Source organism: Artemia franciscana, chromosome 2, assembly GCF_032884065.1.
Source record: "Artemia franciscana chromosome 2, ASM3288406v1, whole genome shotgun sequence".
NCBI lineage: Eukaryota > Metazoa > Arthropoda > Branchiopoda > Anostraca > Artemiidae > Artemia > Artemia franciscana.
Genome location: NC_088864.1, coordinates 36695503 through 36718629, shown reverse-complemented (window position 1 = coordinate 36718629; position 23127 = coordinate 36695503). Strand labels below are relative to the sequence as shown.

At 36.5% G+C, this 23127-nt stretch overlaps 2 protein-coding genes and 1 long non-coding RNA gene across 7 annotated transcripts in view; 2 read left to right on the top strand and 1 right to left on the bottom strand.

Moving 5' to 3' along the window:
- The window catches only part of LOC136041023 (sodium- and chloride-dependent glycine transporter 1-like), a 94926-nt gene extending 91891 nt beyond the window's left edge, over positions 1 to 3035 (top strand). For all 5 annotated transcript variants that reach the window (XM_065725544.1, XM_065725560.1, XM_065725568.1 and 2 more), the window contains one exon: positions 2711 to 3035. In XM_065725544.1, the coding sequence (XP_065581616.1) occupies positions 2711 to 3007 (297 nt within the window). In that variant the 3' untranslated portion in view covers positions 3008 to 3035. The remainder of the gene's footprint in view (positions 1 to 2710) is intronic.
- Positions 3036 to 8710: 5675 nt separating this feature from the next.
- Positions 8711 to 22515, bottom strand: LOC136041021 (uncharacterized). The gene is made up of 3 exons (XR_010620944.1): positions 22228 to 22515; positions 15189 to 15277; positions 8711 to 8867 (listed from the first exon to the last, which is right to left on the bottom strand). It is a non-coding gene; the product is annotated as an uncharacterized LOC136041021 (long non-coding RNA).
- LOC136041011 (sodium- and chloride-dependent glycine transporter 1-like) overlaps positions 11776 to 23127 on the top strand; it is a 76100-nt gene continuing 64748 nt past the window's right edge. Inside the window, exon 1 of the mRNA XM_065725514.1 lies at positions 11776 to 11930. Within this exon, the coding sequence (XP_065581586.1) occupies positions 11904 to 11930 (27 nt within the window). The 5' untranslated portion in view covers positions 11776 to 11903. The remainder of the gene's footprint in view (positions 11931 to 23127) is intronic.

Here is a 23127-nt window from a genome sequence, read left to right as displayed (position 1 = left end):
CAGTCCGTCTGTGTAATCACGTATAGGGGGAGAAACGCTGGATGGATTTGGATGGAAATTTTGATGGCCAGATTTGGTGCCAAGGATCATGAGACACATCAAGTTGAAAGATGAAGACCCTAGCTCAAATAAAACAGGGGGGAGAGGGCTTTACCTGCTAAAAAAAAGTTTACTGGAGTAACTTGCGACTGGAGTGATGGATCTGAATGAAAATCGAACCAAAGAGGCCTAAGACCCTGACACATATCAAGTTTTGAGATAAAGACCCTAGCTCAAATTTAATAAGGGGGAGTAGGCTTTAATTCCTGAAAAATTTAAGTTTTCTGTTTAATTTAGTATAACTTGCAAATGGAGTAACGGATCCGAATGAAAACTAGACCAAAGATGCCTAAGATCAGGGCTCATATCAAGCTCTGGTATCACAAACCCTATCTCAAATAGGGCGAGGGGGAGAGGGTTTCAAGTCTTAAGAAAGTGGAGTTTTCCTTTAATTTAGTAGGGCCTGTAACTTATGAATGGAGTGACAAATCTGAAGTCAGATTCGTCTGAATACCTGAATTTGCTGGAACGAATTTGACAAAATACCACTGCATTGAATCCAGCTAGAATTCCTAGACTTGTTTATTGCAGACAACATTTAGATGGGCAAAGATTTATAGCATCAGTAGTTTTACCAATAATATGGTCCTGAAGATGATGAAATGATAGAAATCTGGTTCTTTTGACGAGATGACAAAACCTAAGCACTAATGTCAGAAATATAAGCCCAAATGGACTACAGTATGCAACATTTAGCACAAAACAAGGGATTTTAGCTCACTGTCGACAGTGAACTGTAAAATAATTTCAATTTTCTTTGTTATATAACTTTTAAACAAAAAATTAAACCAAGTGTTAATCATACTATAATTTTTTTTCGTCAAAAACAAATACCTTATTTCCTATCCAAAATAGGGCATGGAGCTATATGTGAGTTTACTCTAAATATAAAGGGTGATGTTTTCTTGTAGATCGCCAAAGCACAAACACACAAAAGCTATATCTGAGTTTGCTCTAAAGGTGATGTTTTCTTGTACATTGCCAAAGCACACACACAAAATTTTCGTGTCAAAGGTAAACTATTTGAAAAACAAGTACATTAAAAGTATCTAAGTATAAGTATTTCGTAATCTTACTTAAGTATCAAGTAATAAGTACACCCTAGAGTTTTTACTTACGTACAAGTACAAGTAATGGAAAATTTTACTTCAAGTAAAAGTACTTCAAGTAAGTGATTAAATAAAAAAAACAAGTTTTTTTAAATGAAAGTAAGGAGCGACATTAAAACTTAAAACGAACAGAAATTACTCCGTATATGAAAGGGGCTTTTCCTCCTCGACACCCCGCTCCTTACGCTAAAGTTTTTTATTGTTTTAAAAAGTAGAGTTGCGAGAAAGAATCAAACTTTAGCGCAAGGAGCGGGGTGTCGAGGAGGAAAAGCCCCTTTCATATACGGAGTAATTTCTGTTCGTTTTAAGTTTTAATGTCGCTCCTTACTTTCATTTAAAAAAACTTGTTTTTTTTATTTAATTTCTGAAAGTTTTTGAATTAATGCATGTCTGATTTTGGCTCTCCGTACATAAATTACTAAAATGAAATTTGCATATTAATTCTTTTTTTGGCTAAATGGCTTTCTCTTAGTTTTGATCAGACGATTTTGAGAAATAAGGGGTGAGGAAGGAGGTCTAGTTGCCCTCCAATTTTTCGGTTACTCAAAAAGGCAACTAGATCTTTTAATTTTTAACGAACGTTTTTATTAGTAAAAAAAAAACGTAACTTAAGAATTAACTTACGTAACAAACGTACATAACTTACGTAACTTACATTACGTTTTATCCCAATTCTTTAAGAATGACCCCTGAATCAGAAAGGCCGTAGAATAAATAGTTGAAATTATTTAAAAATTTTTTAGCATAAAGAGCGAAGTATTTATCTCCTCCTAAATACCTCGCTCTGTATGCTAAAGTTTTTTTTTTGTAAATATATCAAACCACTGATCCTAGACGATCAAGAGGATACTTCCATGGAGGAATGTTTCGTGGGGGAAGGAAATGTTCCATGGAAGGGGAGCTGGATTTCCCGACATTATTTAAAATACGATCAGAAATTAAAAGAAAAAACAAGTTTTTTTAAATGAAAGTAAGGAGCAACATTAAAATTGAAAGCGAACAACATTTATTACGTACATGAAGGGATTGTCCCCCCCTCACCAATACCTCGCTCTTTGCGCTAAAGTTTTTTTTTACTTTTAAAAAAGCTCATTATTCTAATAGCTATTTTTAAGAAACTGGAGCCAAAAGTAAACTTTAGCGTAAAGAGTAAGGTACTGAGAAGGGGCAATCCCCTCATATACGCAATAATTTCTGCTCGTTTTAAGTTTTAATACTACTCCTTACTTTCAGTTGAAAAAGGTCTTTTTTTTTTTTTTACTTAATCGGAAGATAAAGGAAAAGAAATATTAATATGGTCAAGCAAAACTTGCTTTAGTAGCGTTTGAAATATACAGAGAACTTACAATAAGAAGTGTTTTTTTTTATTATATGTGCAAGTGCAAATAATATGTGAGAGAAAGAGAAAAGTAGAAAAAGAGAGAGAACGAGATTTATAGGAAGGAACGGAGAGAATAAAGAGTGCTAAAAGTGTCTTTTGTCTTATTATTTTCTTTTTTTAGTGTCTCTTAATATTCTGCATCATTGACTTCAAGCCCTCCTCATATGGTGGTGTAATCTTTCCACCTTACATCAATGGCATAGGATGGGTGATTTCTGTGTTGCCAGTAATCTTCATACCTGGTATTGCCGCGTTAAAAATTTACCATTCAGAAGGTTCTTTCTGGCAAAGAATTTTGAAATTGAAACGACCGTCTGAAGAATGGGGTCCAGCACCAAGGAAGAGGAAGGTACTTGATGAACCGAAACATGTAGATTCAAGGATACCTTTAGCACTACACCTTATGGAAGATAGTTGATAAATAAATAAATTATAAGTCTCTTGGACGTTAATCTTTGAGATAGTAAATCGGTAATGAAATTCTATTGTAATACTAGACGGCCATACAAATCAAATAGCTCATCGCAACGAACTGTTGCTCTTCCTCAACACCTCGCTCTTTACGCTAAAGTTCTTTAGTACTTTAAAAAAAAAATCTTCTTTTTGTTCCAGTCAAACGAACATAGTGTTTCAGGAGTCATTCTGAAAGAATTGGGATATAATTCAAAGATCAGCGTAAAGAGCGAGGTGTTAAGGAAGAGCATCCCTCCCCTGCCCCTTCATATACGTGATAATTTATGCTTGTTTTAAGTTTTATTGTTGTTCCTTACACTCAATTGAAAAAACTTGTTTTGTTTATTTAATTTTAAGTTTAGATTGCTATATACTAAGGCCAATCGTAAAAAATTACCTTAAAAAAATAAGAAATAAAAATCCTTTGTAAACACGGCAGGTGAAAACGGTATTTTTCGTCTCTTCACTTTTTGAACTTTTATGCAATCTCCTCTATTCCCTCCTGTGTAAAGGCTATTCATCTGATCAGAGGATTTACCTGCAGATTTTAAATAGTTCATATAGGATTGCAAACAAAATTGCTTTTATGACGGCGAGTTGTGTTAAATCCCGGCTATGATCTGGTATCCATCTCTTTGACCCCCTAAAATATGGATTTTTCAAAGAATATTTTTGTTTTAAAATTATGTGTGTGTGTGTGTGTGCGTGTGTATGAATATGTGTGTGCGTGTGTGTAATGTGGAAAAATCCCGGTCATCACTCTCTGACTTTGTTAAAAAAGAAACCTGATAACCTATCTCAGACTCTAGTAGACCCCCTATGAAACCGGTAATAGTAACTATGTCTCTGACGTTTTCCTTTCTTGCGTCTCTAACGTTGGAATAAACATTTGATACGTTGGAGTTGTTAGATGTCGTAAAATAGATCATTATTTTTTCTCTTGAGATATCATCAAATTCGATTTTAGGGTCACAAAACTTTTAACAGCTTCGCCATACCTTTCATCGCTGATATTATTGGGCTCAAGGATTGTATCAGCTGGTAAGCCCATGATGGTACTAGTAATGTTTGCCGATGCTTTGATATTCATCAATTCATCTTAATATTTCCTGGTGATATTGTTTGTCAATGGCCTTTTTATTTTACTTGTAGTTTAGCCATCTATTACGAAATTATTCTTAAAAACATTGCAGTTTTAGCACCTGGATAAAACATGCATTATGATGTTTGTTCTGTAGTAGGCCTGTCTTCTTCTTGTCTTCTTTTGAATACTAATGCTAGAAAGATGTGTTATAGGATCTACAAACAGGTAATATGTTACCAGCAACAGTAGCAATAAGTTGGCCTTGGTCATCAGCTAAAAGTTATAGACTTGCATTCACTTTGCATGCTATCATCTCTAGAAATGTTTCTCTCGCATATCCACCATCACCATAATGAATTTTTCCGTATTCCAAAGGAATTTTACACTTCAATTTCATGACAACGCACGCATACATTTCCAATAAGATCCCTATTAATGTTTGTTTCCTAGATTAAGTATTTAAGTCAATGTTGCGATAAATTTATCATGTGTGCATACTTTCTTGAAATATTTCATCTTAACCTTTAAAAATAAGATGTGAGTGTTTATCCTTCCAATGTACAAATGATAATGCTTGAAAACGTACAATAAACTAGCTATTGTCGATGAGCAGCCATAGATTACCAAGAGACAGCCGCATAAGAAAATCTATAGGAACGATGATATGTATCACGGGGAAGGCACCTGGTAGGCACATATTGCCAGGGTAGCGTGAAATTACATGGGTGTATCTCGAGAAAAATGCCTTAAGATTGATTTAATGTATCATAGGGATGTCATCTAGAAATGGTGATGGTGGATGCCAAAGTTATTTTTGTGGGGGAATGCTGGAAAACCCTTAGGTGTAATAATTAGCGCCAGAGGGTGTTATTGGGTAGGTACATTGTGCTAAGCTGGCCTCAATTGCCAGGAGTTATCATAAAAAAAGCTATAGGCGATTTTCTATTAAGTTTAAACGATCGATTCTACTGTAAGCGAATGTTTTTGCATGAAAATGCCCTTAAAATGCCATTTGTATGATAATGCTTGCCAGAGGGTGCCGTGTGTCTGCCATTGAGTGTCACAGGCCGAGAATTGTCATAGAACATCGCAGTCTAACAATGAATTGGCACGTTTCCACTGTTCAAAAGAAAAACAATGATAATTTTTAGTTTTATAAAGTTGTTTATAAAGTCGTTGGAAAAGGAAAAACCCTTAGGAGTGTTAATGTGTGGCAGAAGGAGTCATCGGGCTGATACACTGCGCTAGGCTGGCCACAATTGCCATGAAAGAGAACTTCTTTTTCACAGCTCAGATTGGTTTCTATACCACGGCTGTAATTTCATAATTCATGGAGGAGTGGCCCTTCCCTGCCTATGGGCATTTCTTAGCAGCCAATAATGGCGTTGGACTAGCTCCCATTTATGCAAGCCGAATGTCTAGGCATAGCAACAATGATTCGAAAGCCATTTGTTAAAATAATCTTGGAGTCAAGACACTTTTGCTGGAAATAGAAATCTCCCAAAAAACTTACTGAAAATTGGAAGACTCAACTCGGAGGAGGAAGGGGGGTGCAATGCGAAATATATATAAAAACCCATCCTATTATTATATCTGAAGCAAGAAGCAATGGACAAGAAACAAATGACAGAGAAAACTAAGATATTCATTTTCCAAATGTTCATCACGGTAAATAAAAGTTCAAATAGTGATAAAATCCTTTTAATAGACAGTGATAAGTTTCACAAAAAAATAATAGATATTTCAGTCGCATATGAAGTGACCATCTTCAGTAATAATACTAAACTAAAACAATTAAAAACAATAGTTTATATATAAAATAAAATAACTACATATTTTTTAATAATCCCATTCTTTCCAAAGCAAAAACGGAAGCGAGTCTCTTTGACCTTCCTGGATCCAGTTTGCTAGCATGAATTGAACTAACACTTGGACAGATGTTAATCGAATTGTATGAATTGTACTTTACTTTTCTCTTACTTTAATAAATTATCATAAATAGAGATCAAAGCCATGTTCATGAATAAGATTTCCTTAATTTTTGTTGTTTCGCGAAAAGTCCACCTTCGAACCCGGTCCCTGGAAATCAAAGAGACATTATCAAACACAATAAAATGGTCTGGAAAGTCAAATTATGTTTCAAAAGGGCTGAAGTGAAATCTTTAAGTTTAGAATTTTGCTTCAAAGCCGACGAAATAGAGTCTTGATGGTGTAGCAATCTCACTTCCAAATTCTGATCAGTAAGTCTCACATATACGCTTAGCAAGCACATGGGTTCAGATAGCCCCAAATTGATGCCCCAGCGAAGTTAGATCCTTCCCAGAATTTTGAAAACTGCCCAAAGCATTACTACTCTTTTAAGCTACCTTTAAACCAATACTCTGTAAAATTCTTTTAAGTTTCCTCCTAGTCCGGGTGCATATGGTGAGAAAAAAAACAAATTTTTGATTTTCCATGCCATTTTATTTTGTTCGATAATGTTTCTTTGATTCAACAACAAAAGAGAGAATAATGAGGACTCTTTTTCCCAAGACAGTGAACCAACAAAACCTATTTGAATATTTCGGCCCTATATCTAAGGGCCGTCTTCAGCAAAGGAAAAATAAAAAACAATAAAACACTTACAATAAAAGTTCTCAGTTAAAAATCCATTTTTTATTTTAAAATAGCCTTGGTATCATTACTTCTTAACGAAAAGTTCAGCCAAGACTCTTGGCTGGAGTTCAGCCAATTAGGTATTCATTAGGTAAATTCATTTACCTATATTCGTTCCTAATTTACCCGTATTTACCTTCATTTCTTTACATAAAAAAAAAGGAAATTTTATGGGAATTCAGCTTCGAAATAAAAACTTGCGGTCAAGTTTCTCACTCTCAAGATTCAGGCACCGTTTTCTTGGAGCTCTTGGTCCTAAATAGCGATACTGATGTGTTACATGAATGATACTAGTGGACAGCGTTTTCCATCCTGTAAAAACTAATGCAAACGAGAATGAGAATAACACTCGAAAGGACTGAAAATGTGACATCTTAGTAAAAGTCACATTTGTGTAATTTGTGTAACTACTTGCAAAAGATAAACCTAGTTAGATAAAGAGTACATTGTAAAGTTTATTGCATATTAAAAAATTAAGCACTGAAAAGACGAGGTTATTCTGATGGAAAGTAAGGGCAAAATTTAAACTTTTGCTTCTCAATCTGTGCAACATATATTTGTAAAAGATTAGCTCAGTCAGTGGCGCCAACTCACGGTAATTGGGGCGAGAGGATGATAAGTATGTTTTTTCAATACCTAGGTGGTGCAACTGTTGTTTTTTAACTTTAAATGAAAACAGGAAAAGCTATTTGCAATGAAAATGTCAAAAAAGGCATTGTTAAAAATCTAGGAGGAGAATAAAATTTCGGGAAAATGACTCTGTTATCTCTCCCTCTCAATTAAAACCACTGAACTCAATTAAACTGGATTGTGATAATTATACATATTTATAGTTTTCCAGACTAGTGCATTATTGATAACACAAAACAATACATAAAAATGGTGGTGGATTGATAAATTTTCGAAGGTACGAAAATTGTCATGTAACATTGATTCAGAATGTTAACTTATTAGTACTGCTAAGTCTAAAAGTAAAAAAATAGTGACAAAACAAATTCAATCGAATTTCAAAAAGAGCCTGAAAACTTTCGAAAGCTTGGGGAAATCCCCATATTAAAAGACCGTCAGATGCTGGTTTTCTGCCCTCTATGAAAAAATTGAAGAAAATATATTCATTACTATGAATGGTTTATTATTGGTACACTATCGTCGGCATTTTCTTTTTATTTTGATCTATAGACATGAATTGCACACTGTTGGATAATTTTGCTGTTTTTACTACGCATTAGCCTTATCTTACAAATTCTTTCGCAAAACAAAGGTTCCGTTAGTTCATGCGTCATTATTTCCCCAGAATGTTCCTTATATTCCCTAAGAACCAATAATTTTAAGCTCTCATACGCCCTCTTTAACTGAAAAATACATCGTTCTCTGCTCAAGGGTGGGGGCCCTTTTATTAGCAATCAATACAGCCTTCCTGTAATTATTAGCTGGCAATTTTCAAATGACAACAGAACTCACTGTGGCATCCATGTCATACTCAAGAGTTTGATCCGCATACTGTAGAACTGTTTTCCAAAATGGGACGGTTTATACCCCCTGATTAAGGTGTTAGACCTTGGAAAACCGATTGGCTAACTTAGGGTTTCATTCGCTGGCATTTTGACCCTTTTTAAAGTACGCAAACGTTAAAAACTGCAGTTTATGTAAAATATTACGCCTCACGTTAAACCCGCGTTTTCCATCTTGGGACGTAGGCCGCACCGGTGGAATATAATAATATTTTAGTGGGGCATGGGCTAGACGTGCACCCTTCGACTGGCCTTGCTTAGACTACACTTGAACCATTTTTATGTGAATGACGTCATATTCATGTGCATTTAAATATCAAAATAGATACATGATAGCATTGGAATAACATCATACACTGCATAAAAGGTATTGTAAGACAACATTTTTTATTAGTATTAAGCATACCTAGAGGACGACCTGAAAAAAAAGTAATACCAAACTCAAGGCCATTTAAGCTTACTTCAGTTGACTACACACAAAACTTTGAACAACAAAATTTAGAGATCCTCGGAGGGGCTTCAAGATTTTGTAGTCATGAGACGTCAAAGACAAATCAGTAGACAAAAGTTGCAACCTAAAAAAGAGAAAGCTACATCCCATAATATGGCAAATTTAATATTATGCAAAAGAAACTATTTAGCTTGAAAATTTCCCGTTCGAAGTTCACTGTGAAAATTGTATTTTCATTCATGTTCAACTTAACAGTCCAAAAAAGAACATGAAACCCCTTAAGCATAGGATCAAATGTGAATCATTTTAGGCATGCAAATGTAAATGAAAAGTGTGTTACTGAAATAACCATTGTCAGCAAACCCTACCCAGAGATATACAGTCACCTGTTTTGTAAAACAAAACAAAAATCACATACTGTATTTACTTTCAATTTACAATCAGTTGCTGAATACCTTCTCAGTAGGGTCCTATCTCAAGTCTCTCAGTTTGCCCCCAAGTGACGGATAGGGGAACGTTCTGCAGATACGCAGGTTACAACTTCGGAGGGAGGCACAGAGGACCAGTACTTAACTTACAACCCTTGCCCTGAAAATTGCCCGGGGAAGTGTCTCATCCTTAAAGATACAATTTGCAAGTCTCTGAACTACGTTGAACAAACTGGCTATACCAAAATTTGGATCAGAAGTGTCGGAGGAAATAATTAGCTTGTGGGGCATTTGCCTTCCAATGTCGAATGAACCCCTGTTGGAGTTTCTACGACAGCACTTTCTATAAAAAGCCTTATATGCCCTAGGTCATAACTTACGACCTTCACTCTGAATGCTGTGGGGGGTTGTCATCCTCAAAGACATAATTCCCGGACCTTCTAACTACGCTGAACAAAATGGCTATCTGAAAATTTTAATTGGATGTGTTTGGAGAAATGGTGGGTGTGGGAGAGGGTTAGTCACCCGCAATCACTTTCGATCATTAGAAGGGCACTAGCCCTTTCAATCTTCAATCGAATGAGCTCTTATCGAGGTTCCTACGACAATTCCTCTGATAGATTATGAAGTTCCCTAAAAATTTTTTTAAATAGATAATACATTGTGTCTTTGGGTAATGGTTTCCATGACTCAAGATACCAGTAGCCCTTAGCCACTGCGTTGGTGCCATGGAAAAAAAATTAGTGAAGTTCAAATCAGAACTTAGGCTAAAATCAGAAACTCATGCCAGAGCAGAAGGATCCAAGCATTGTCTTTAGACTTGAGATTAATAGTTTACACAAGGTTTATCCCGTCACAGACTAGGAACTTTCTATCACAATGTTTTATTTTTTAATTCGTAGAGGACAAATATTGTGTCAGGATTTATCCTGACACAAAATACGAGTAAGAGAACAAGACTCGTTTTTCTGGTAAAATTAGTGTCATGTGTTGCCAAAAATGTTAACGAGCACTGCCGCGAGGGCTCGAAAAGCCGACAAGTAAAATATTATTTTTCTTCTTTTTAACCCTAAGGACTTTTCGTCTCGTCAGGCTAACGGGTAATACACTCAACTTATTCTTCATTTAGTTTTTCATTTACTGGCTCAATCAAGCGGTAAAAAAATGAAAAAAGGCAGAAAAGATGAGCTAATAAAAATAACTGAAAAGCTGTATTTAAATTAAAATTTTAAGAATGACGAGGTGCCCAAAGCAACTCTACCTGTACAATTGTTCGGGAATAGAGAAAAGATCTATGAAAGAAGAAGGCTGGCCTCGGATGTGGACTACTCACGTCCCTTCGCCCAGATGTAATCTACAATGTTGCTTATGGGGGTCCGCATTCAAGTAGAATGCAAGCAGATTTCTCATGTGAAGATAATTCTTTCAGATTTAATATCCTTAGCTTTCCAGGGATCCTGTAAAAGGGGCAAAAAAGGTAAAAGGAGTAATCGTTCAGGTTTTAAACTATGTTAATAAGATATGAAAGAAAGAAAAGAAATGTAAGTTTTTTGGGGGGAGGGGCAAATTTGTTTTTAGTTTATTTATTCTATATTGTGTATTAATGAATACTGCGTTGTCTGAGGGGTTATTTTACCTGGTATACATCTCAGAGTGCCACTTCTCCTGCACGGCTCCGCCACGTTTGGCACAGTCTAAAAAACACCTGGCACATTCCGTACAACACTTGAAACAGTTCCGCCAAGTTTGGAACGTTCCACCTGACGTACATGATTCCTGAGAGTGAGAGTGAGAATTGTTTTTTTTTTTTTCGGAAAGCTCTTAAGTGTTCTCAATTTTTGTTTTGTCCGGAGTAACAAACTTATTTCGTCTGTTTTACTCACTATCTCCATTCTTTTCTAAAGATACCCCTCCCTGTCTTACTATGTACGGCTCAAATTAACGACAAACCAAGAAGAAAAAGACGGTATTTTTTTTGGTATGAAGGAGTTTCCAGCTATGTCAAAGCCCATAATATTTATTTTGTTCAATAACGATGGTATACTAGGGTATTTTATTTATTTGTCCCCTCTAGACATATTTTAGAAAAGAATGGAGAAAGTGAGTGAAACAGACAAAATTAGTTTGTTACTCCGGACGAACAAAAAATGAGAACTCTTTAAAGCTTTCCGAAAAAAACAATGATCCCTCGCAGAAAAACAAACGTTATCTTTTTCCCTGATTGTATGCTCTGTAGCAATAAGAAATTTTTATCCATTCTTCTATGTGACTAAATCGAACAGTTCAAATTTTTATCCATTCTGATTGTTGGGTGTATTTGGGGGAGAATGATAGTTACTGAATGTCAGGACAAGTCTGGGATTTCAATACGATATTTATGGTCTCTGTATGCGCAGGTTACAGCTGCCTCAGCACTTCCCAGGGCCTTGGTACTGGTGTACTTATTAATGAACTGTCAATTAATGACATCAGGAATGCTATTTAGCAATTCTGTGGGTTTTCATACATCTTCGGAATTATTGCTTAATCCTTTTTAAAGCGAGGAAATATGTAACTTTTATCTGACGCAACTGAGTTATAAACTTCAGGCAACCGGTTTTTTATCATGGGCGGAGTAAGAATTTCGGCTTCACAAACCATTTTCGGAGACAGAAATTCCTAACAGACGTCTGTTAACTCTCTTATTGATTAGTTCAGTTGGAAGAAAAAGTTAAATCAATTTGAATGAAACAATGGTCATTATACAAAATATTGTGTCGGTGAGTAACTTTACTTAGATAAATTGATTTATTGTAAAGAAGCTGTTATTGTGTAATCACAAGACACAGCAGATGTGATTAAGCTCCCACAGTTTATGCAATAATCACGAACACGTGCTAGTATTTATAAACTTAGCTCAAGGCCAGAATATTTAGGTGTTTTCTATCCATTTATATTTTTCATGGGACCCTGCAAGCCAATAATGATAAGGGGAATCTCGAAGGCTCCTATCCAAGATTAAGAAGACCTTCTAAGGGGATCATTTGGACTGTTTTTTTAACTTATGGTATAATAGGCCTACGGAACTCAGATAGAGAAAAAATAATTACACCATTCGATTCCCTATTCAGTGCTCTTTCCATATTTAATAGCCTAATCACTGCTGTTGAAATTATGTCCAAGTCCCCCGTCTTACTGCGATGGCTATTCACAAAATGTTGGGAGAAAGGACAAAATGTTCTGTTTAAAATCTAGGGGGGGGGGCACTTTTTCAATTAAAATACTGAAAAAAGGTATTTTCAAGATCTAGGGGGGAATTGTCCTTGCCCCTCCCACCACTGAATTGGTGCCACTGTCTCCCTAATGGGGCTAGATAAAGCCTTCTATAGATACAATTTGTATTATGATTTTGATGTTTTGCTCATTTTTGTGCTTATTTCTCATCAAAATTTTGTTCAAAATGCCCAAATAAGCCAATTTGAAGAAATAAACAACAAAATCAGCAGTATTTTGCATAAATCAAGCCTAGGACTATATTCGGCCCCATTAGGAGTGTAGTGGGGCGCTATTATGAGGGTAGTGAATATTGTATTTGCTAAGAGCATTGAATGGTGTATTTTCTTTTTCTATATGATTTGGTCATACGCCATAAATTAACCGACTGAACTAAAGTTTCACTGGAAGTTTGGGACTGAGGTTCTGAAAGGACTGAAAGTTTCATTTGCCTCAACAACTTCCCAAGATAGCAAAACACTCAATAACCTTGCCCCCCCAAGCTAAAAATGTTACCAAAAGCATCGTTTTAGAGAGTTCATTTCCAAATAGGCTACTGTTATTTGAAATTGTAAAAAAAAATGAAACGGAATATTATTACGCTACTCTGATAGTATTTACGATCCAAAAATGTTTTTCAGAGGGATACCAGTGTCTCTCTTGTTAATCCCCCTCCCCAATTGAATTTGGATCCATGTTTGCGAACTCCTCGAAGAAATGTCAGTTCTGTATGATAATACCGTACGATATATTTGTCTATAATACAAACTTTTTCAGTTGACGCTTATTTTTGTCTTCCAGGGACCGGACAATCGGTCCTCCCCACTCCCTTAGGTGTCCCTGTCAATATCCACGAGTAAGCCAGGTAGACTGTGCCGTGTCTGCTAAGATTCTTGAATAGTAGACCATAATTATTTTCTGGGCAGCTTTGCTGCTTCCAAACGTGTGGACTATGTCATTAAAGTCAGTTAAAATAAAACAAAACAAAACGAGTTTCTTAAGCAGCAGTATTTTAAGTAAGCGCATCCAAACTGATTAGTCCTGCAGTTATCTTTGTTTGACAACCACTCTTCCTCCCCTGGTACCTATGAATACCTAAATGAACACCTATGTCCCTGCTTCTTGGACAATTTCAGCGAGGCTTTTCGACAGAGAGCACAAAAAACTGATTATAAAGTAGTTTGAAAACTAATTGTTTAAGATTATTTTCAAACTTGGATGCTCTACAACATTTTTTACCATCTGCATTGCAAATAATTTTTTCTTTTTAAATTGATGTTACGAATTTACCCTAGTTCAGACTTCAGACAATCATAAAAATAAGCACAAAAAAGCACTAGTCACTATTTTCATTTGTGCGTATCTCCGAGGCTGCATGTTTTCTGTTGTGAATATTTGTCCGTTAAATATTCTTTTCCTTTCCTTAATAGGGACTGTGGCCACCCGTACATTCATTGATTTCCGATAAGTTTCCAGTGTTCTTTATTCCCTAGATATCCCTGACTGTCATTTTAACAAATCTTAAAACCCTCAACTGTTTCTAGCTCAACATCTATATAGGAGGTGTTAACTAAAATTTCGGATTTTACGCCAGATGAGTCTTGCATCTGTTTTAGCTTATTGCCAAAATTAGTTTCGCGTTCGCGTTAGTCATTTGTACTCTTGAAGGAACAAAAAAGCAAGTCGTTGTATTACACGAATAAAACTTTCAGGAACGGGTCTGCCTCCCACATAAAAGCCTGGAAGGTGTCTTCTACTTCTTATTTTCACTCCTTTCCTTCTCGTAAGGCTATTAAAAATTATTTTAAGGCAAAGCTATTTAGTTTCAATTTGGGCTTAGAGCATTGTTTGCTTGGACTTCAGGACTTGGAAAGGTAGTTCCGGGGGTTTGAGCTGGATTAAAGTCAACTTAGAATTTCTGGTCATAGTTCCTTCATAGGCCATGAAGGTGGTATCACTATACGGTGCCCATATTTGTTGATCAATTTCCGTAAGTGCTGCTCGCCTTATTGTCACTAATACTTTCCAAGCTATAGCACTGACATTATTTATGGTAAGAAAAATTATGTGTCCTGGAAAGGGGGAGGGGAGCTGGATATTTCGAACACTACCATATTTGTTGATCAATTTCCGTAAGTGCTGCTCGCCTTATTGTCACTAATACTTTCCAAGCTATAGCACTGACATTATTTATGGTAAGAAAAATTATGTGTCCTGGAAAGGGGGAGGGGAGCTGGATATTTCGAACACTACCATGCCTCCCTAATTTTGCGTGTAGATCCACTCCTAAAATTATTCATTTATGAAGCACAATTACTTTTGGAGCTATCTAAAATTTGTTAGACTGCAGCTTTTTGCATTTTCTCATCCCCCTCCCCCCCAAAAAAATAGTTGTGCTCACGTTTCTGGAGCTACAAGGCTCAGTTAACTAGAATTTTCGGGAACACCTTACCCAAGAGCGTTTGAAACGGTCGCTACCAGAAATTGTAATTTTTGGCAAAAATATGTTTCTAGAGAAAGAAAAAAAACCCGCCAGTATTGGTGGTGCTAAAGGGAAGGGGAAGGGTAACCCTTCTTGAGTTAGAGACAATCAAAAGCGTGTATCATTTAGGCTATGGGATTTCTTGAAATTGTGTTTTAAGATGGAATTATCTTCATTCCCTCCCCCCACCAAGTAAAATCCTGCGAAAGCCAAACAAGATCCGATTCATGCAGATAAGAAATTCTTGCATGATTTAGATTCAAATTATTTTCAACGTCCCTACCTTTCTGCTAAAGAATTGGTGGTAAGGCATGCGCGGATGCTGAAGGGCCCAATGTCCAATTTTGGCTCTCCAATAATATAATCGAAACCCTAAAGAAGAGAATTTTGATAACAATTAATTTTTGAAAAGAATGGCCTGTTTTACGTTGATATCAAGTTTAAAGTGTTACACGTTAAAAGCTACGAACCTGAGAAAATTTGCCTGTTTTTCGAAAAAGGGCTGAAACACTCTAAAAAGGCAAGCGATATGTTAAAAACCCTACCATTGGATCAGCATATCAAATAACCTTCTTGCAGATGTTTCAAGATATTGTTTACAGAATTTGGAATTTTTATTAGTTTTTTTTTTCCTGAGGAAAGATCAAAGACGCGCTTTTATTCGTTTTTCCTTTCTTTCTTCTTCCCCAGGGGTGATTGTATCGAACTGATGGCCCTAATAGATTGAGGGAGGGTTTATTCAAAAAATAAAAAAAATTAAGTGCCACGGTGCTATTTGTAAAGTGACTAATAAGTTTGTGCCACGGAAAAGTGGCATGGAAAACTCTGGCATTTTGTGGCATCAAACTACGGTTCTATTTCAAAGAGGACCAAATTCCTATCGATTCCGAATTCTGAGATAGCCAATCTATTTAAAAGTATCCAAGAACTATACATATTGAGCTTCCGAGTTACAGAAGAACAAATGCCGTATGGTGGCGCAGATGCCTAAAAGAGCGTTTATCCTTGCACAAATTGTCTAACTTTCCATGAGCTTTCAAATAAATATAGAAAGGGGTACGAGGAGGGTAGGAATTAAGTTCATATCACTTCATTAAGACTAAGCCTGAATACGGGTGGTGGTACCTCCCTTATATAGCAAAAAATGTTCCTGACATTTACTTTAAATCGTCATTTAACAAAACTGATTTGCTTCATATTTCATAAATTTATATACAGGGATGTGTAAGTGCGCTTTGGAAATTACAAAGAAGGGCCAGTGGGTCATTTTAGAAGTAATTAGAGGGTAGATAGATGCTAAAAGAGCGTAATTTAATGCTTAAATATCCTAGCTCCCATTGGACCTTAAATAAGCAGATAAGTATAGAATGATTTTTGGGGAGGCTAGGTGGAGAATTTTATCTAATGCCTCTTGCTTCCCGGGAATATTTTTGGTCTACGCCGTTAATATTAGTGCTACGGTGAGAGAATCATAGTGACCTTTCCTTTGCTGCAGTCATTTTCTACGTATCGCAAAATATTATATGCACAAGCCTACCGGTGCTAAGATGGAAAAGCGAGGGGGAGGGGTCATCATGAGCCTTGCCAGGAAGTTTCTTATGGGGATGGCAATGTCCTACCAAGAGCTTAGTTTTCAGAAATTTAAATGGCAATATTTATCTTTTCTTATTTATATAAAATGCTTCGATGTATTTGAAATTTATATTTAAAGATGGGAAAACCCTGTTGTAGAGGTCTTAATGACGTCAGTTGTGTAGAAGATCAAAAGTCACGCAGAATTGGTTGAACAAGCCATATCCAGACTATATGCCATAAAATAATCTGGTCATCTTTTTTTTCTGCCATCGGACTCACTCTTTTCTTCTTGTCAGCGGATAAGCTGTCATTATTTTTCTTGTTATCGGATAAACTGTCGTAACTTTTCTTGTCATCATGACAAACTGTCATCATTTTTATTTTCCATTGGACAACTGATCATTGATTTTTACTATCATCAAGAAAAGCGACATCGTTCTTATTTGTCATCGGACAAATTGTCATTTTTTTTATTTGTCAAACAAGGATAGGACCTTCACTAAAGTTCTTCTATCGGCTGAATCAAACGCTTGCTCATAATCTATAAAAGGGAGAACCAAAGGAGTCTGATGACTCAGGCACTTCATATTTATTAATCTAGAATGAAAATGTGTTGAAGCATCCTCTTTCCTCTAAAAATACGCTGTTCGTCTCTTAAAGCACGGTATCTATACCATACCATACTAACTCTTATCACCTTTCTTATAGAGGATTTAACTGAAGTTTTCTTAATATCGCTAGGTACTTCCCTTTTTCAAAAATAATATTCAGATTCACAGGCACATTCAGTAATTTTTCTCTAACTTCACACCCATCATATGTAAAATCTTATTTACGCGCAATCAGCCCTTGATGGCCTCAATTGTGTAGAAGATCAAAAGTCACGCAGAATTCCCTTACGTATAAACAATAATTGTCGTCTCCCCGAAGTGGTATAGTAAAAATATTAATTAAAAACTTCTTCAACAAAATTACCGTTCATCGAAAAATTTACGAAATACTTGTGTTTAGTCCAAAATTTAAATACAATCCAATATTCTTGGCATGCACTACGGTAAGTGTCATGTATAGTACCGTTTACAGTTCTCAAATACTCAAAGGATGTCGGACCGGGTACATTCACCAAAAGCAGGCGTAGAAAGAAGCATTCATGTTGATTGGGGTGAACGGTGTAGAGTCTTCCTATCGTGGTATCTTTGAAGATGGTAGGTTGGCCGTCGACTGACTTACCCTGTTTTCGACGTTCAAATACTTTATTTTTAGTATTCCACGTGTAATACGAAGGCACTTCAGTATACAGCAGTTTTTTTGCAAAAGAATCATTTTTGCAAAGCGAAAAAAAAGCTGTTAATGTTCTATCCGGTGGATTCAGGGCTCTTTGTTGCACGTTGGTTTCCATGAAATAAACACATTGACCATTCTGTAAATGTACCGCTAAGTGAACTACGTTCACTGGACTACGTTCATGTATCGGAAATGAAAGAATTTGCCAAACAGCTTCATTACTGCTTATGTATCTTCCAGCCTGATATTGTACGATTTCGTCGAAATCTTTGATTTCGGGCTGCAAGCCAAAAACTGCCATGTCACTGCCTTTGTTGACGTATTTACATATGTATTTGATTGCCTTTACGGAGTTACAGTATTCAACGTTTATGTGTGCATTAAATGTTTTTGATAATAATGGGGAATATGGAACAATCCACTGGTTATCTACTTCGATGGTGGTACCGTTACGCTTCTTTATTATTGCTGTTTTACCGCCATCTTCAGTAGATCTTCTTCTATATTGTGGGTAACCATCATTGCCAGTAATTGTGTTTGATACTAAAAGTCAAGGATATTGCTTTGTGCACCTTCCTTTGGCCATGCGTGGTGAATTTTCGTTCAGTGCACCGCAAGGTCCATGTATCATATTTTTTACAATAATATCATGTAACCCTTTATCGACATTTTTATCAGGTATTTCAGCGGAAATCACATCATCAATTTCGTTCGAAGTAATTTTTTATGTAGCCAGATTAGTATATGTGCGTGTGGCAAACCTCGTTTTTGCCATTCCACTGAGTACATCCAGCATCGCACTGACCCAAACACTTCAAGTTTTACTATGTAGTTTATCAGTGATTTCAACTTTTGCCGGAAGACACGGGCCGTAATGTCATGCCTATGAACCGCCGATTGTCCTTGAAGTAAAAGCTGCAGTATCTCGTCCCAAGATTGATTACATGTAAATGTAATAAATAAATCTGGACGACCATAGAGACGAACATACGCAATAGCATCTTGAGCATATTCATGCATATGACGGGGACTGCCAGCATATGACGGAGGTAAAATTGTTAATCTTCCAACGTTTGTGGTATTACCGTCATTTATAACTGCATCTCGCAAATGAATGTATTGTTCAGAGCGGAGCTTGGTCTGATTCAGGCGGATATACAGCAAACGTTCTGATTCAATTTTAGCATACATATCAACGATAAATTAGTGAAACAATTCACGGCATTTTAAAATATAATTTTCTTTATCCTGCCGAATCATTAGTCTATAGGAATAATAATTTATTGCACTGCATTTCTTATTCATTTCTTTGTTAGTGGGCATCAAATCGATGGCTGTTTTGAACAGACGCACTAAATTATTATTTTCATGGAAAAGATGTTGCAATTGGGAAACGATTGTCCTTTCAACGTTGGGAGAAATTTCGCAACGTGCATTCAATTCAGAATTTCTATTACTGATGAAGTACAATTGTAAAAATTCATGATTCTCGCCTGAGAATGGTAGAAGGGACCCTGCTCTATGATAAATTTGCCCTTTTACTTTGAAAGTAGACATAAATTGATCTGGATTTTCGATTTGGGCTCTAAACGACGTCATTTGGAAACATGAGTTGTATTTTCTGATTTGTGACAAAAAACGCTTAGATTCTGACGTAGTTCCAGTAAGGAAAGTCTTCAATGGCTCTGGTGGTGCAGCCAATAGAGGAAGTTTAACTTTTCCTGAGGCGCAACACATTCCCATTGTTTCACCATTGAATTTCAAGGCCTTGCAATAGGGACAAATTTTAGACATTGTCCCGATTTGAAAACATCTACTCAAGCTATAATCATCGACTGGGCTGTACCTGAATGCCAGGCAATAACTTTCAGGTTGCTCTGATTCCTCGGCACGCTTTCTTTTCTTACTTTCTATGTCAGCAGCAAGCCTGATTTCTTGCTGTTCTTGTGATTCCTCGGCACGCTTTCTTTTCTTACTTTCTCTATCACTAGCAAGCCTGATTTCTTGCTGTTCTTGTGATTCCTCGGCACGCCTTCTTTTTTCACTTTCTCTTTTAGCAGCAAGTCTGCTTTCGCGTTGCTCTGGTAGTTCCTCGGCACGCTTTCTGTTCTTTCTTTCTCTTTCAGCCTCAAGCCTGTTTCCTTGCTGTTCTTTTGATTCCTCGGTACGCTTTCTGTTCTTTCTTTCTCTATCAGCCTCAAGCCTGTTTCCTTGCTGTTCTTTTGATTCCTCGGCACGCTTTCTTTTCTGACTTTCTCTATCAGCAGCAAGTTTTTTGGCATAGACTCTTTGAGCATCTTCATCGGCTTTTGCCATTGTAAGTTCATCAGTCATTTTAAAGCTAAACATTAATAGATTTCTACGTGAACATATATGTTTTAAATATCTTTAATGACGTCACCGTCATAGCAAAAGTGACGACAACTAACTTCATGACGTCAGTCGACACAGAAACATGACGTCACCTGACAGACAGACACACAGACAGACAACTTATTTTTATATATATAGATATCTATCTATATATAAAAATAAGTTGTCTGTGTGTGTGTGGGTCTGTCTGTCGGGTGACGTCATGTTTGTGTGTCGACTGACGTCATGTTTTCAACTGACGAAATTACAGACCGGGACATTGGGACACAAATGACGACCAGGACACCGGCACATAGGGAATATACATGACGACACTCAAAGAGAAAGCGACCGGGACAAAAGGAATGTTCGATTAGCAATCACCATCAATAAAGCACCGGGACACAAATGACGACTGGGACACAGGGAGTATAAATGACGACCAGGACATAAGTAAAAAAAAACTAAAAAAAGGTAAAAACTACAAAAAAACTAAAAAGAAAAAAAAACTAAAAACTAATAAGAAAAACTAAAAAAGCTAAAAAGCTAATAAAACTTAAAAAAGAAAAAAAATAAAAAAGGAAAAAAATGAAAAATAAAGGAGAAAAACAAAACTAAGAAAACGAATGTATATACAGACCGGGACGCCGGGATACAAATGACGACCGGGACACAGGGAATATAAATGACGACCGGGACACAGGGACACAACTACAACGGGGACGCCGGGGGGCACAGGGGGATATAAATGACGACCGGGACACAAGGAATATAAATGACGCCCGGGACACTCAAAGAGAAATCACAGACTGGGACACCGGGACACAAATGACGACCGGGACACAGGGAATATAAATGACGACCGGGACACAGGGACACAACTACAAAGGGGAAGCCGGGGGGGGGGCACAGGGGGATATATAAATGACGATGGCGACACAGGGAATGGTCGATTAGCAATCACCATCAACAAAGCTCAAGGGCAATCATTAGAATCATGAGGTATAGATCTGAATACGGATTGTTTTCCCATGGAACATTGTATGTTGCATGTTCAAGAGTCGGTAAACCTGACAATCTATTTATATGCACAGACAATGGGACAGCAAAGAATGTTGTATATTCGCAAGTTTTACGTAGTTAAAAACATATATATATATATATATATATATATATATATATATATATATATATATATATATATATATATATATATATATTAACAGCTAGTATATATATATATATATATATATATATATATATATATATATATATATATATATAACGTCATGTTTGTCAACTGATGAAATTACAGACCGGGACACAAATGACGACCGGGACACAGGGAATATAAATGACGACCGGGACACTCAAAGAGAAATTACAGACTGGGACACCGGGACACAAACCACGACCGGGGCACAGGGAATATAAATGACGACCGGGACACAGGGACACAACTACAACGGGGACACAGGGGGGATATATAAATGACGACCGGGACACTCAAAGAGAAATTGCAAACTGGGACACCGGGACACAAATGACGACCGGGACACAGGGAATATAAATGACGACCGGGACACAGGGACACAACTACAACGGGGACGCCTGGGGGCACAGGGGGATATATAAATGACGACGGGGACACAGGGAATGTTCGATTAGCAATCACCAGCAACAAAGCTCAAGGGCAATCATTAGAATAATGAGGTATAGATCTGAATACGGATTGTTTTCCCATGGACAATTATATGTTGCATGTTCAAGAGTCAGAGCCACCCCAACAGCTAGTTAATAATATTTGTAAGGAAACAAATCAAATTTGTTAGAAGAAAGTTTGTTTACCTGTGTGCTGGAGTGCGACAAAGGTTTGAAGAGGAAACTCTTATTTTTTATCTTAATCTTCCTTTTTAATTACTTGATTATTGGTCATTACATAAAATCGTCTGCTTTAGGTTTGGAATGTTTTTTACGCAGTCAAATAGTCAATAGAAATTGTCACCCAAGTCCCGAAATTGCGTGTTTTTATCTCAACGTTCATTTCTAGAAAGAAGAAAGGATGTTGAATGACGTGCTGAATGCTTTAAAATAAAAAGTGGACTTAATACCTTTCGATTTCAGACAGGCGTCAATATAGATCTGAAATCCACTAAAAACAGGAACTATATTTGTATTACGTTGGAAAAACGTAGCACAGTAGTTCGGCTAAACTTTTTTCATAACTAACGCCTCAGTTTTCTTGCTTGATAAAATTCAAATATTTTGTGCTGGTTTAATGGCATTCCTTCTCACACTGCGACTTAGGATTTCTTCCACTAAAGAGACCGTGAAAAAAAATGGTACTTTATAGATATCCCGACAAGACTCAAGAAGTTTGATTTGTCTGATATGTTTAAAACCGGTTTCTCTGTTTGGATTCGGAGATAATTAGCTTAGGCTCAGCGAGATAAACTACTATTTATTGATATTTAATTAAATATAAAATATGTAGAGTTGTTATTTTGGTTAGGTTATGTTTTTAATATGATGCGTTCTTGGTGGCCTGCTTCCATAATTCTCTGTTGTAGTTTCCATAATTTTGTATTATATTTTCATCATATCTTAGTATATTTCATTATGATTAATATAACATCGCTTTCTGAGTCTGGTCGGGACATTTTACAAGTACCGAAAAAAATGAAAATAACATTGTGACGCTCACAATTTGAGCCTCACAAGTATTGGTTCATGCGGGGATAATCACAGCCCCTCCCTATAATTTTGGCTTGTAAAATTTATGTACTCTCTTTGAAATTTGTAAAAAAAATTTGAAGCAACAACCTCTGAATGGCAATAACTACCCCATGAAGAATATGTGACATTTAAAAGTGACATTTGTTACAAATACTATGACGATGTTGAATGCATGACTTTAAATTATCAATATATGCTGAAGCTGCCAGTTTTTCTTTTCTTTTCCATGTTTTGTCAGTTACGTCTTTTATACCCGAGCCAAACCCACTTGCCAG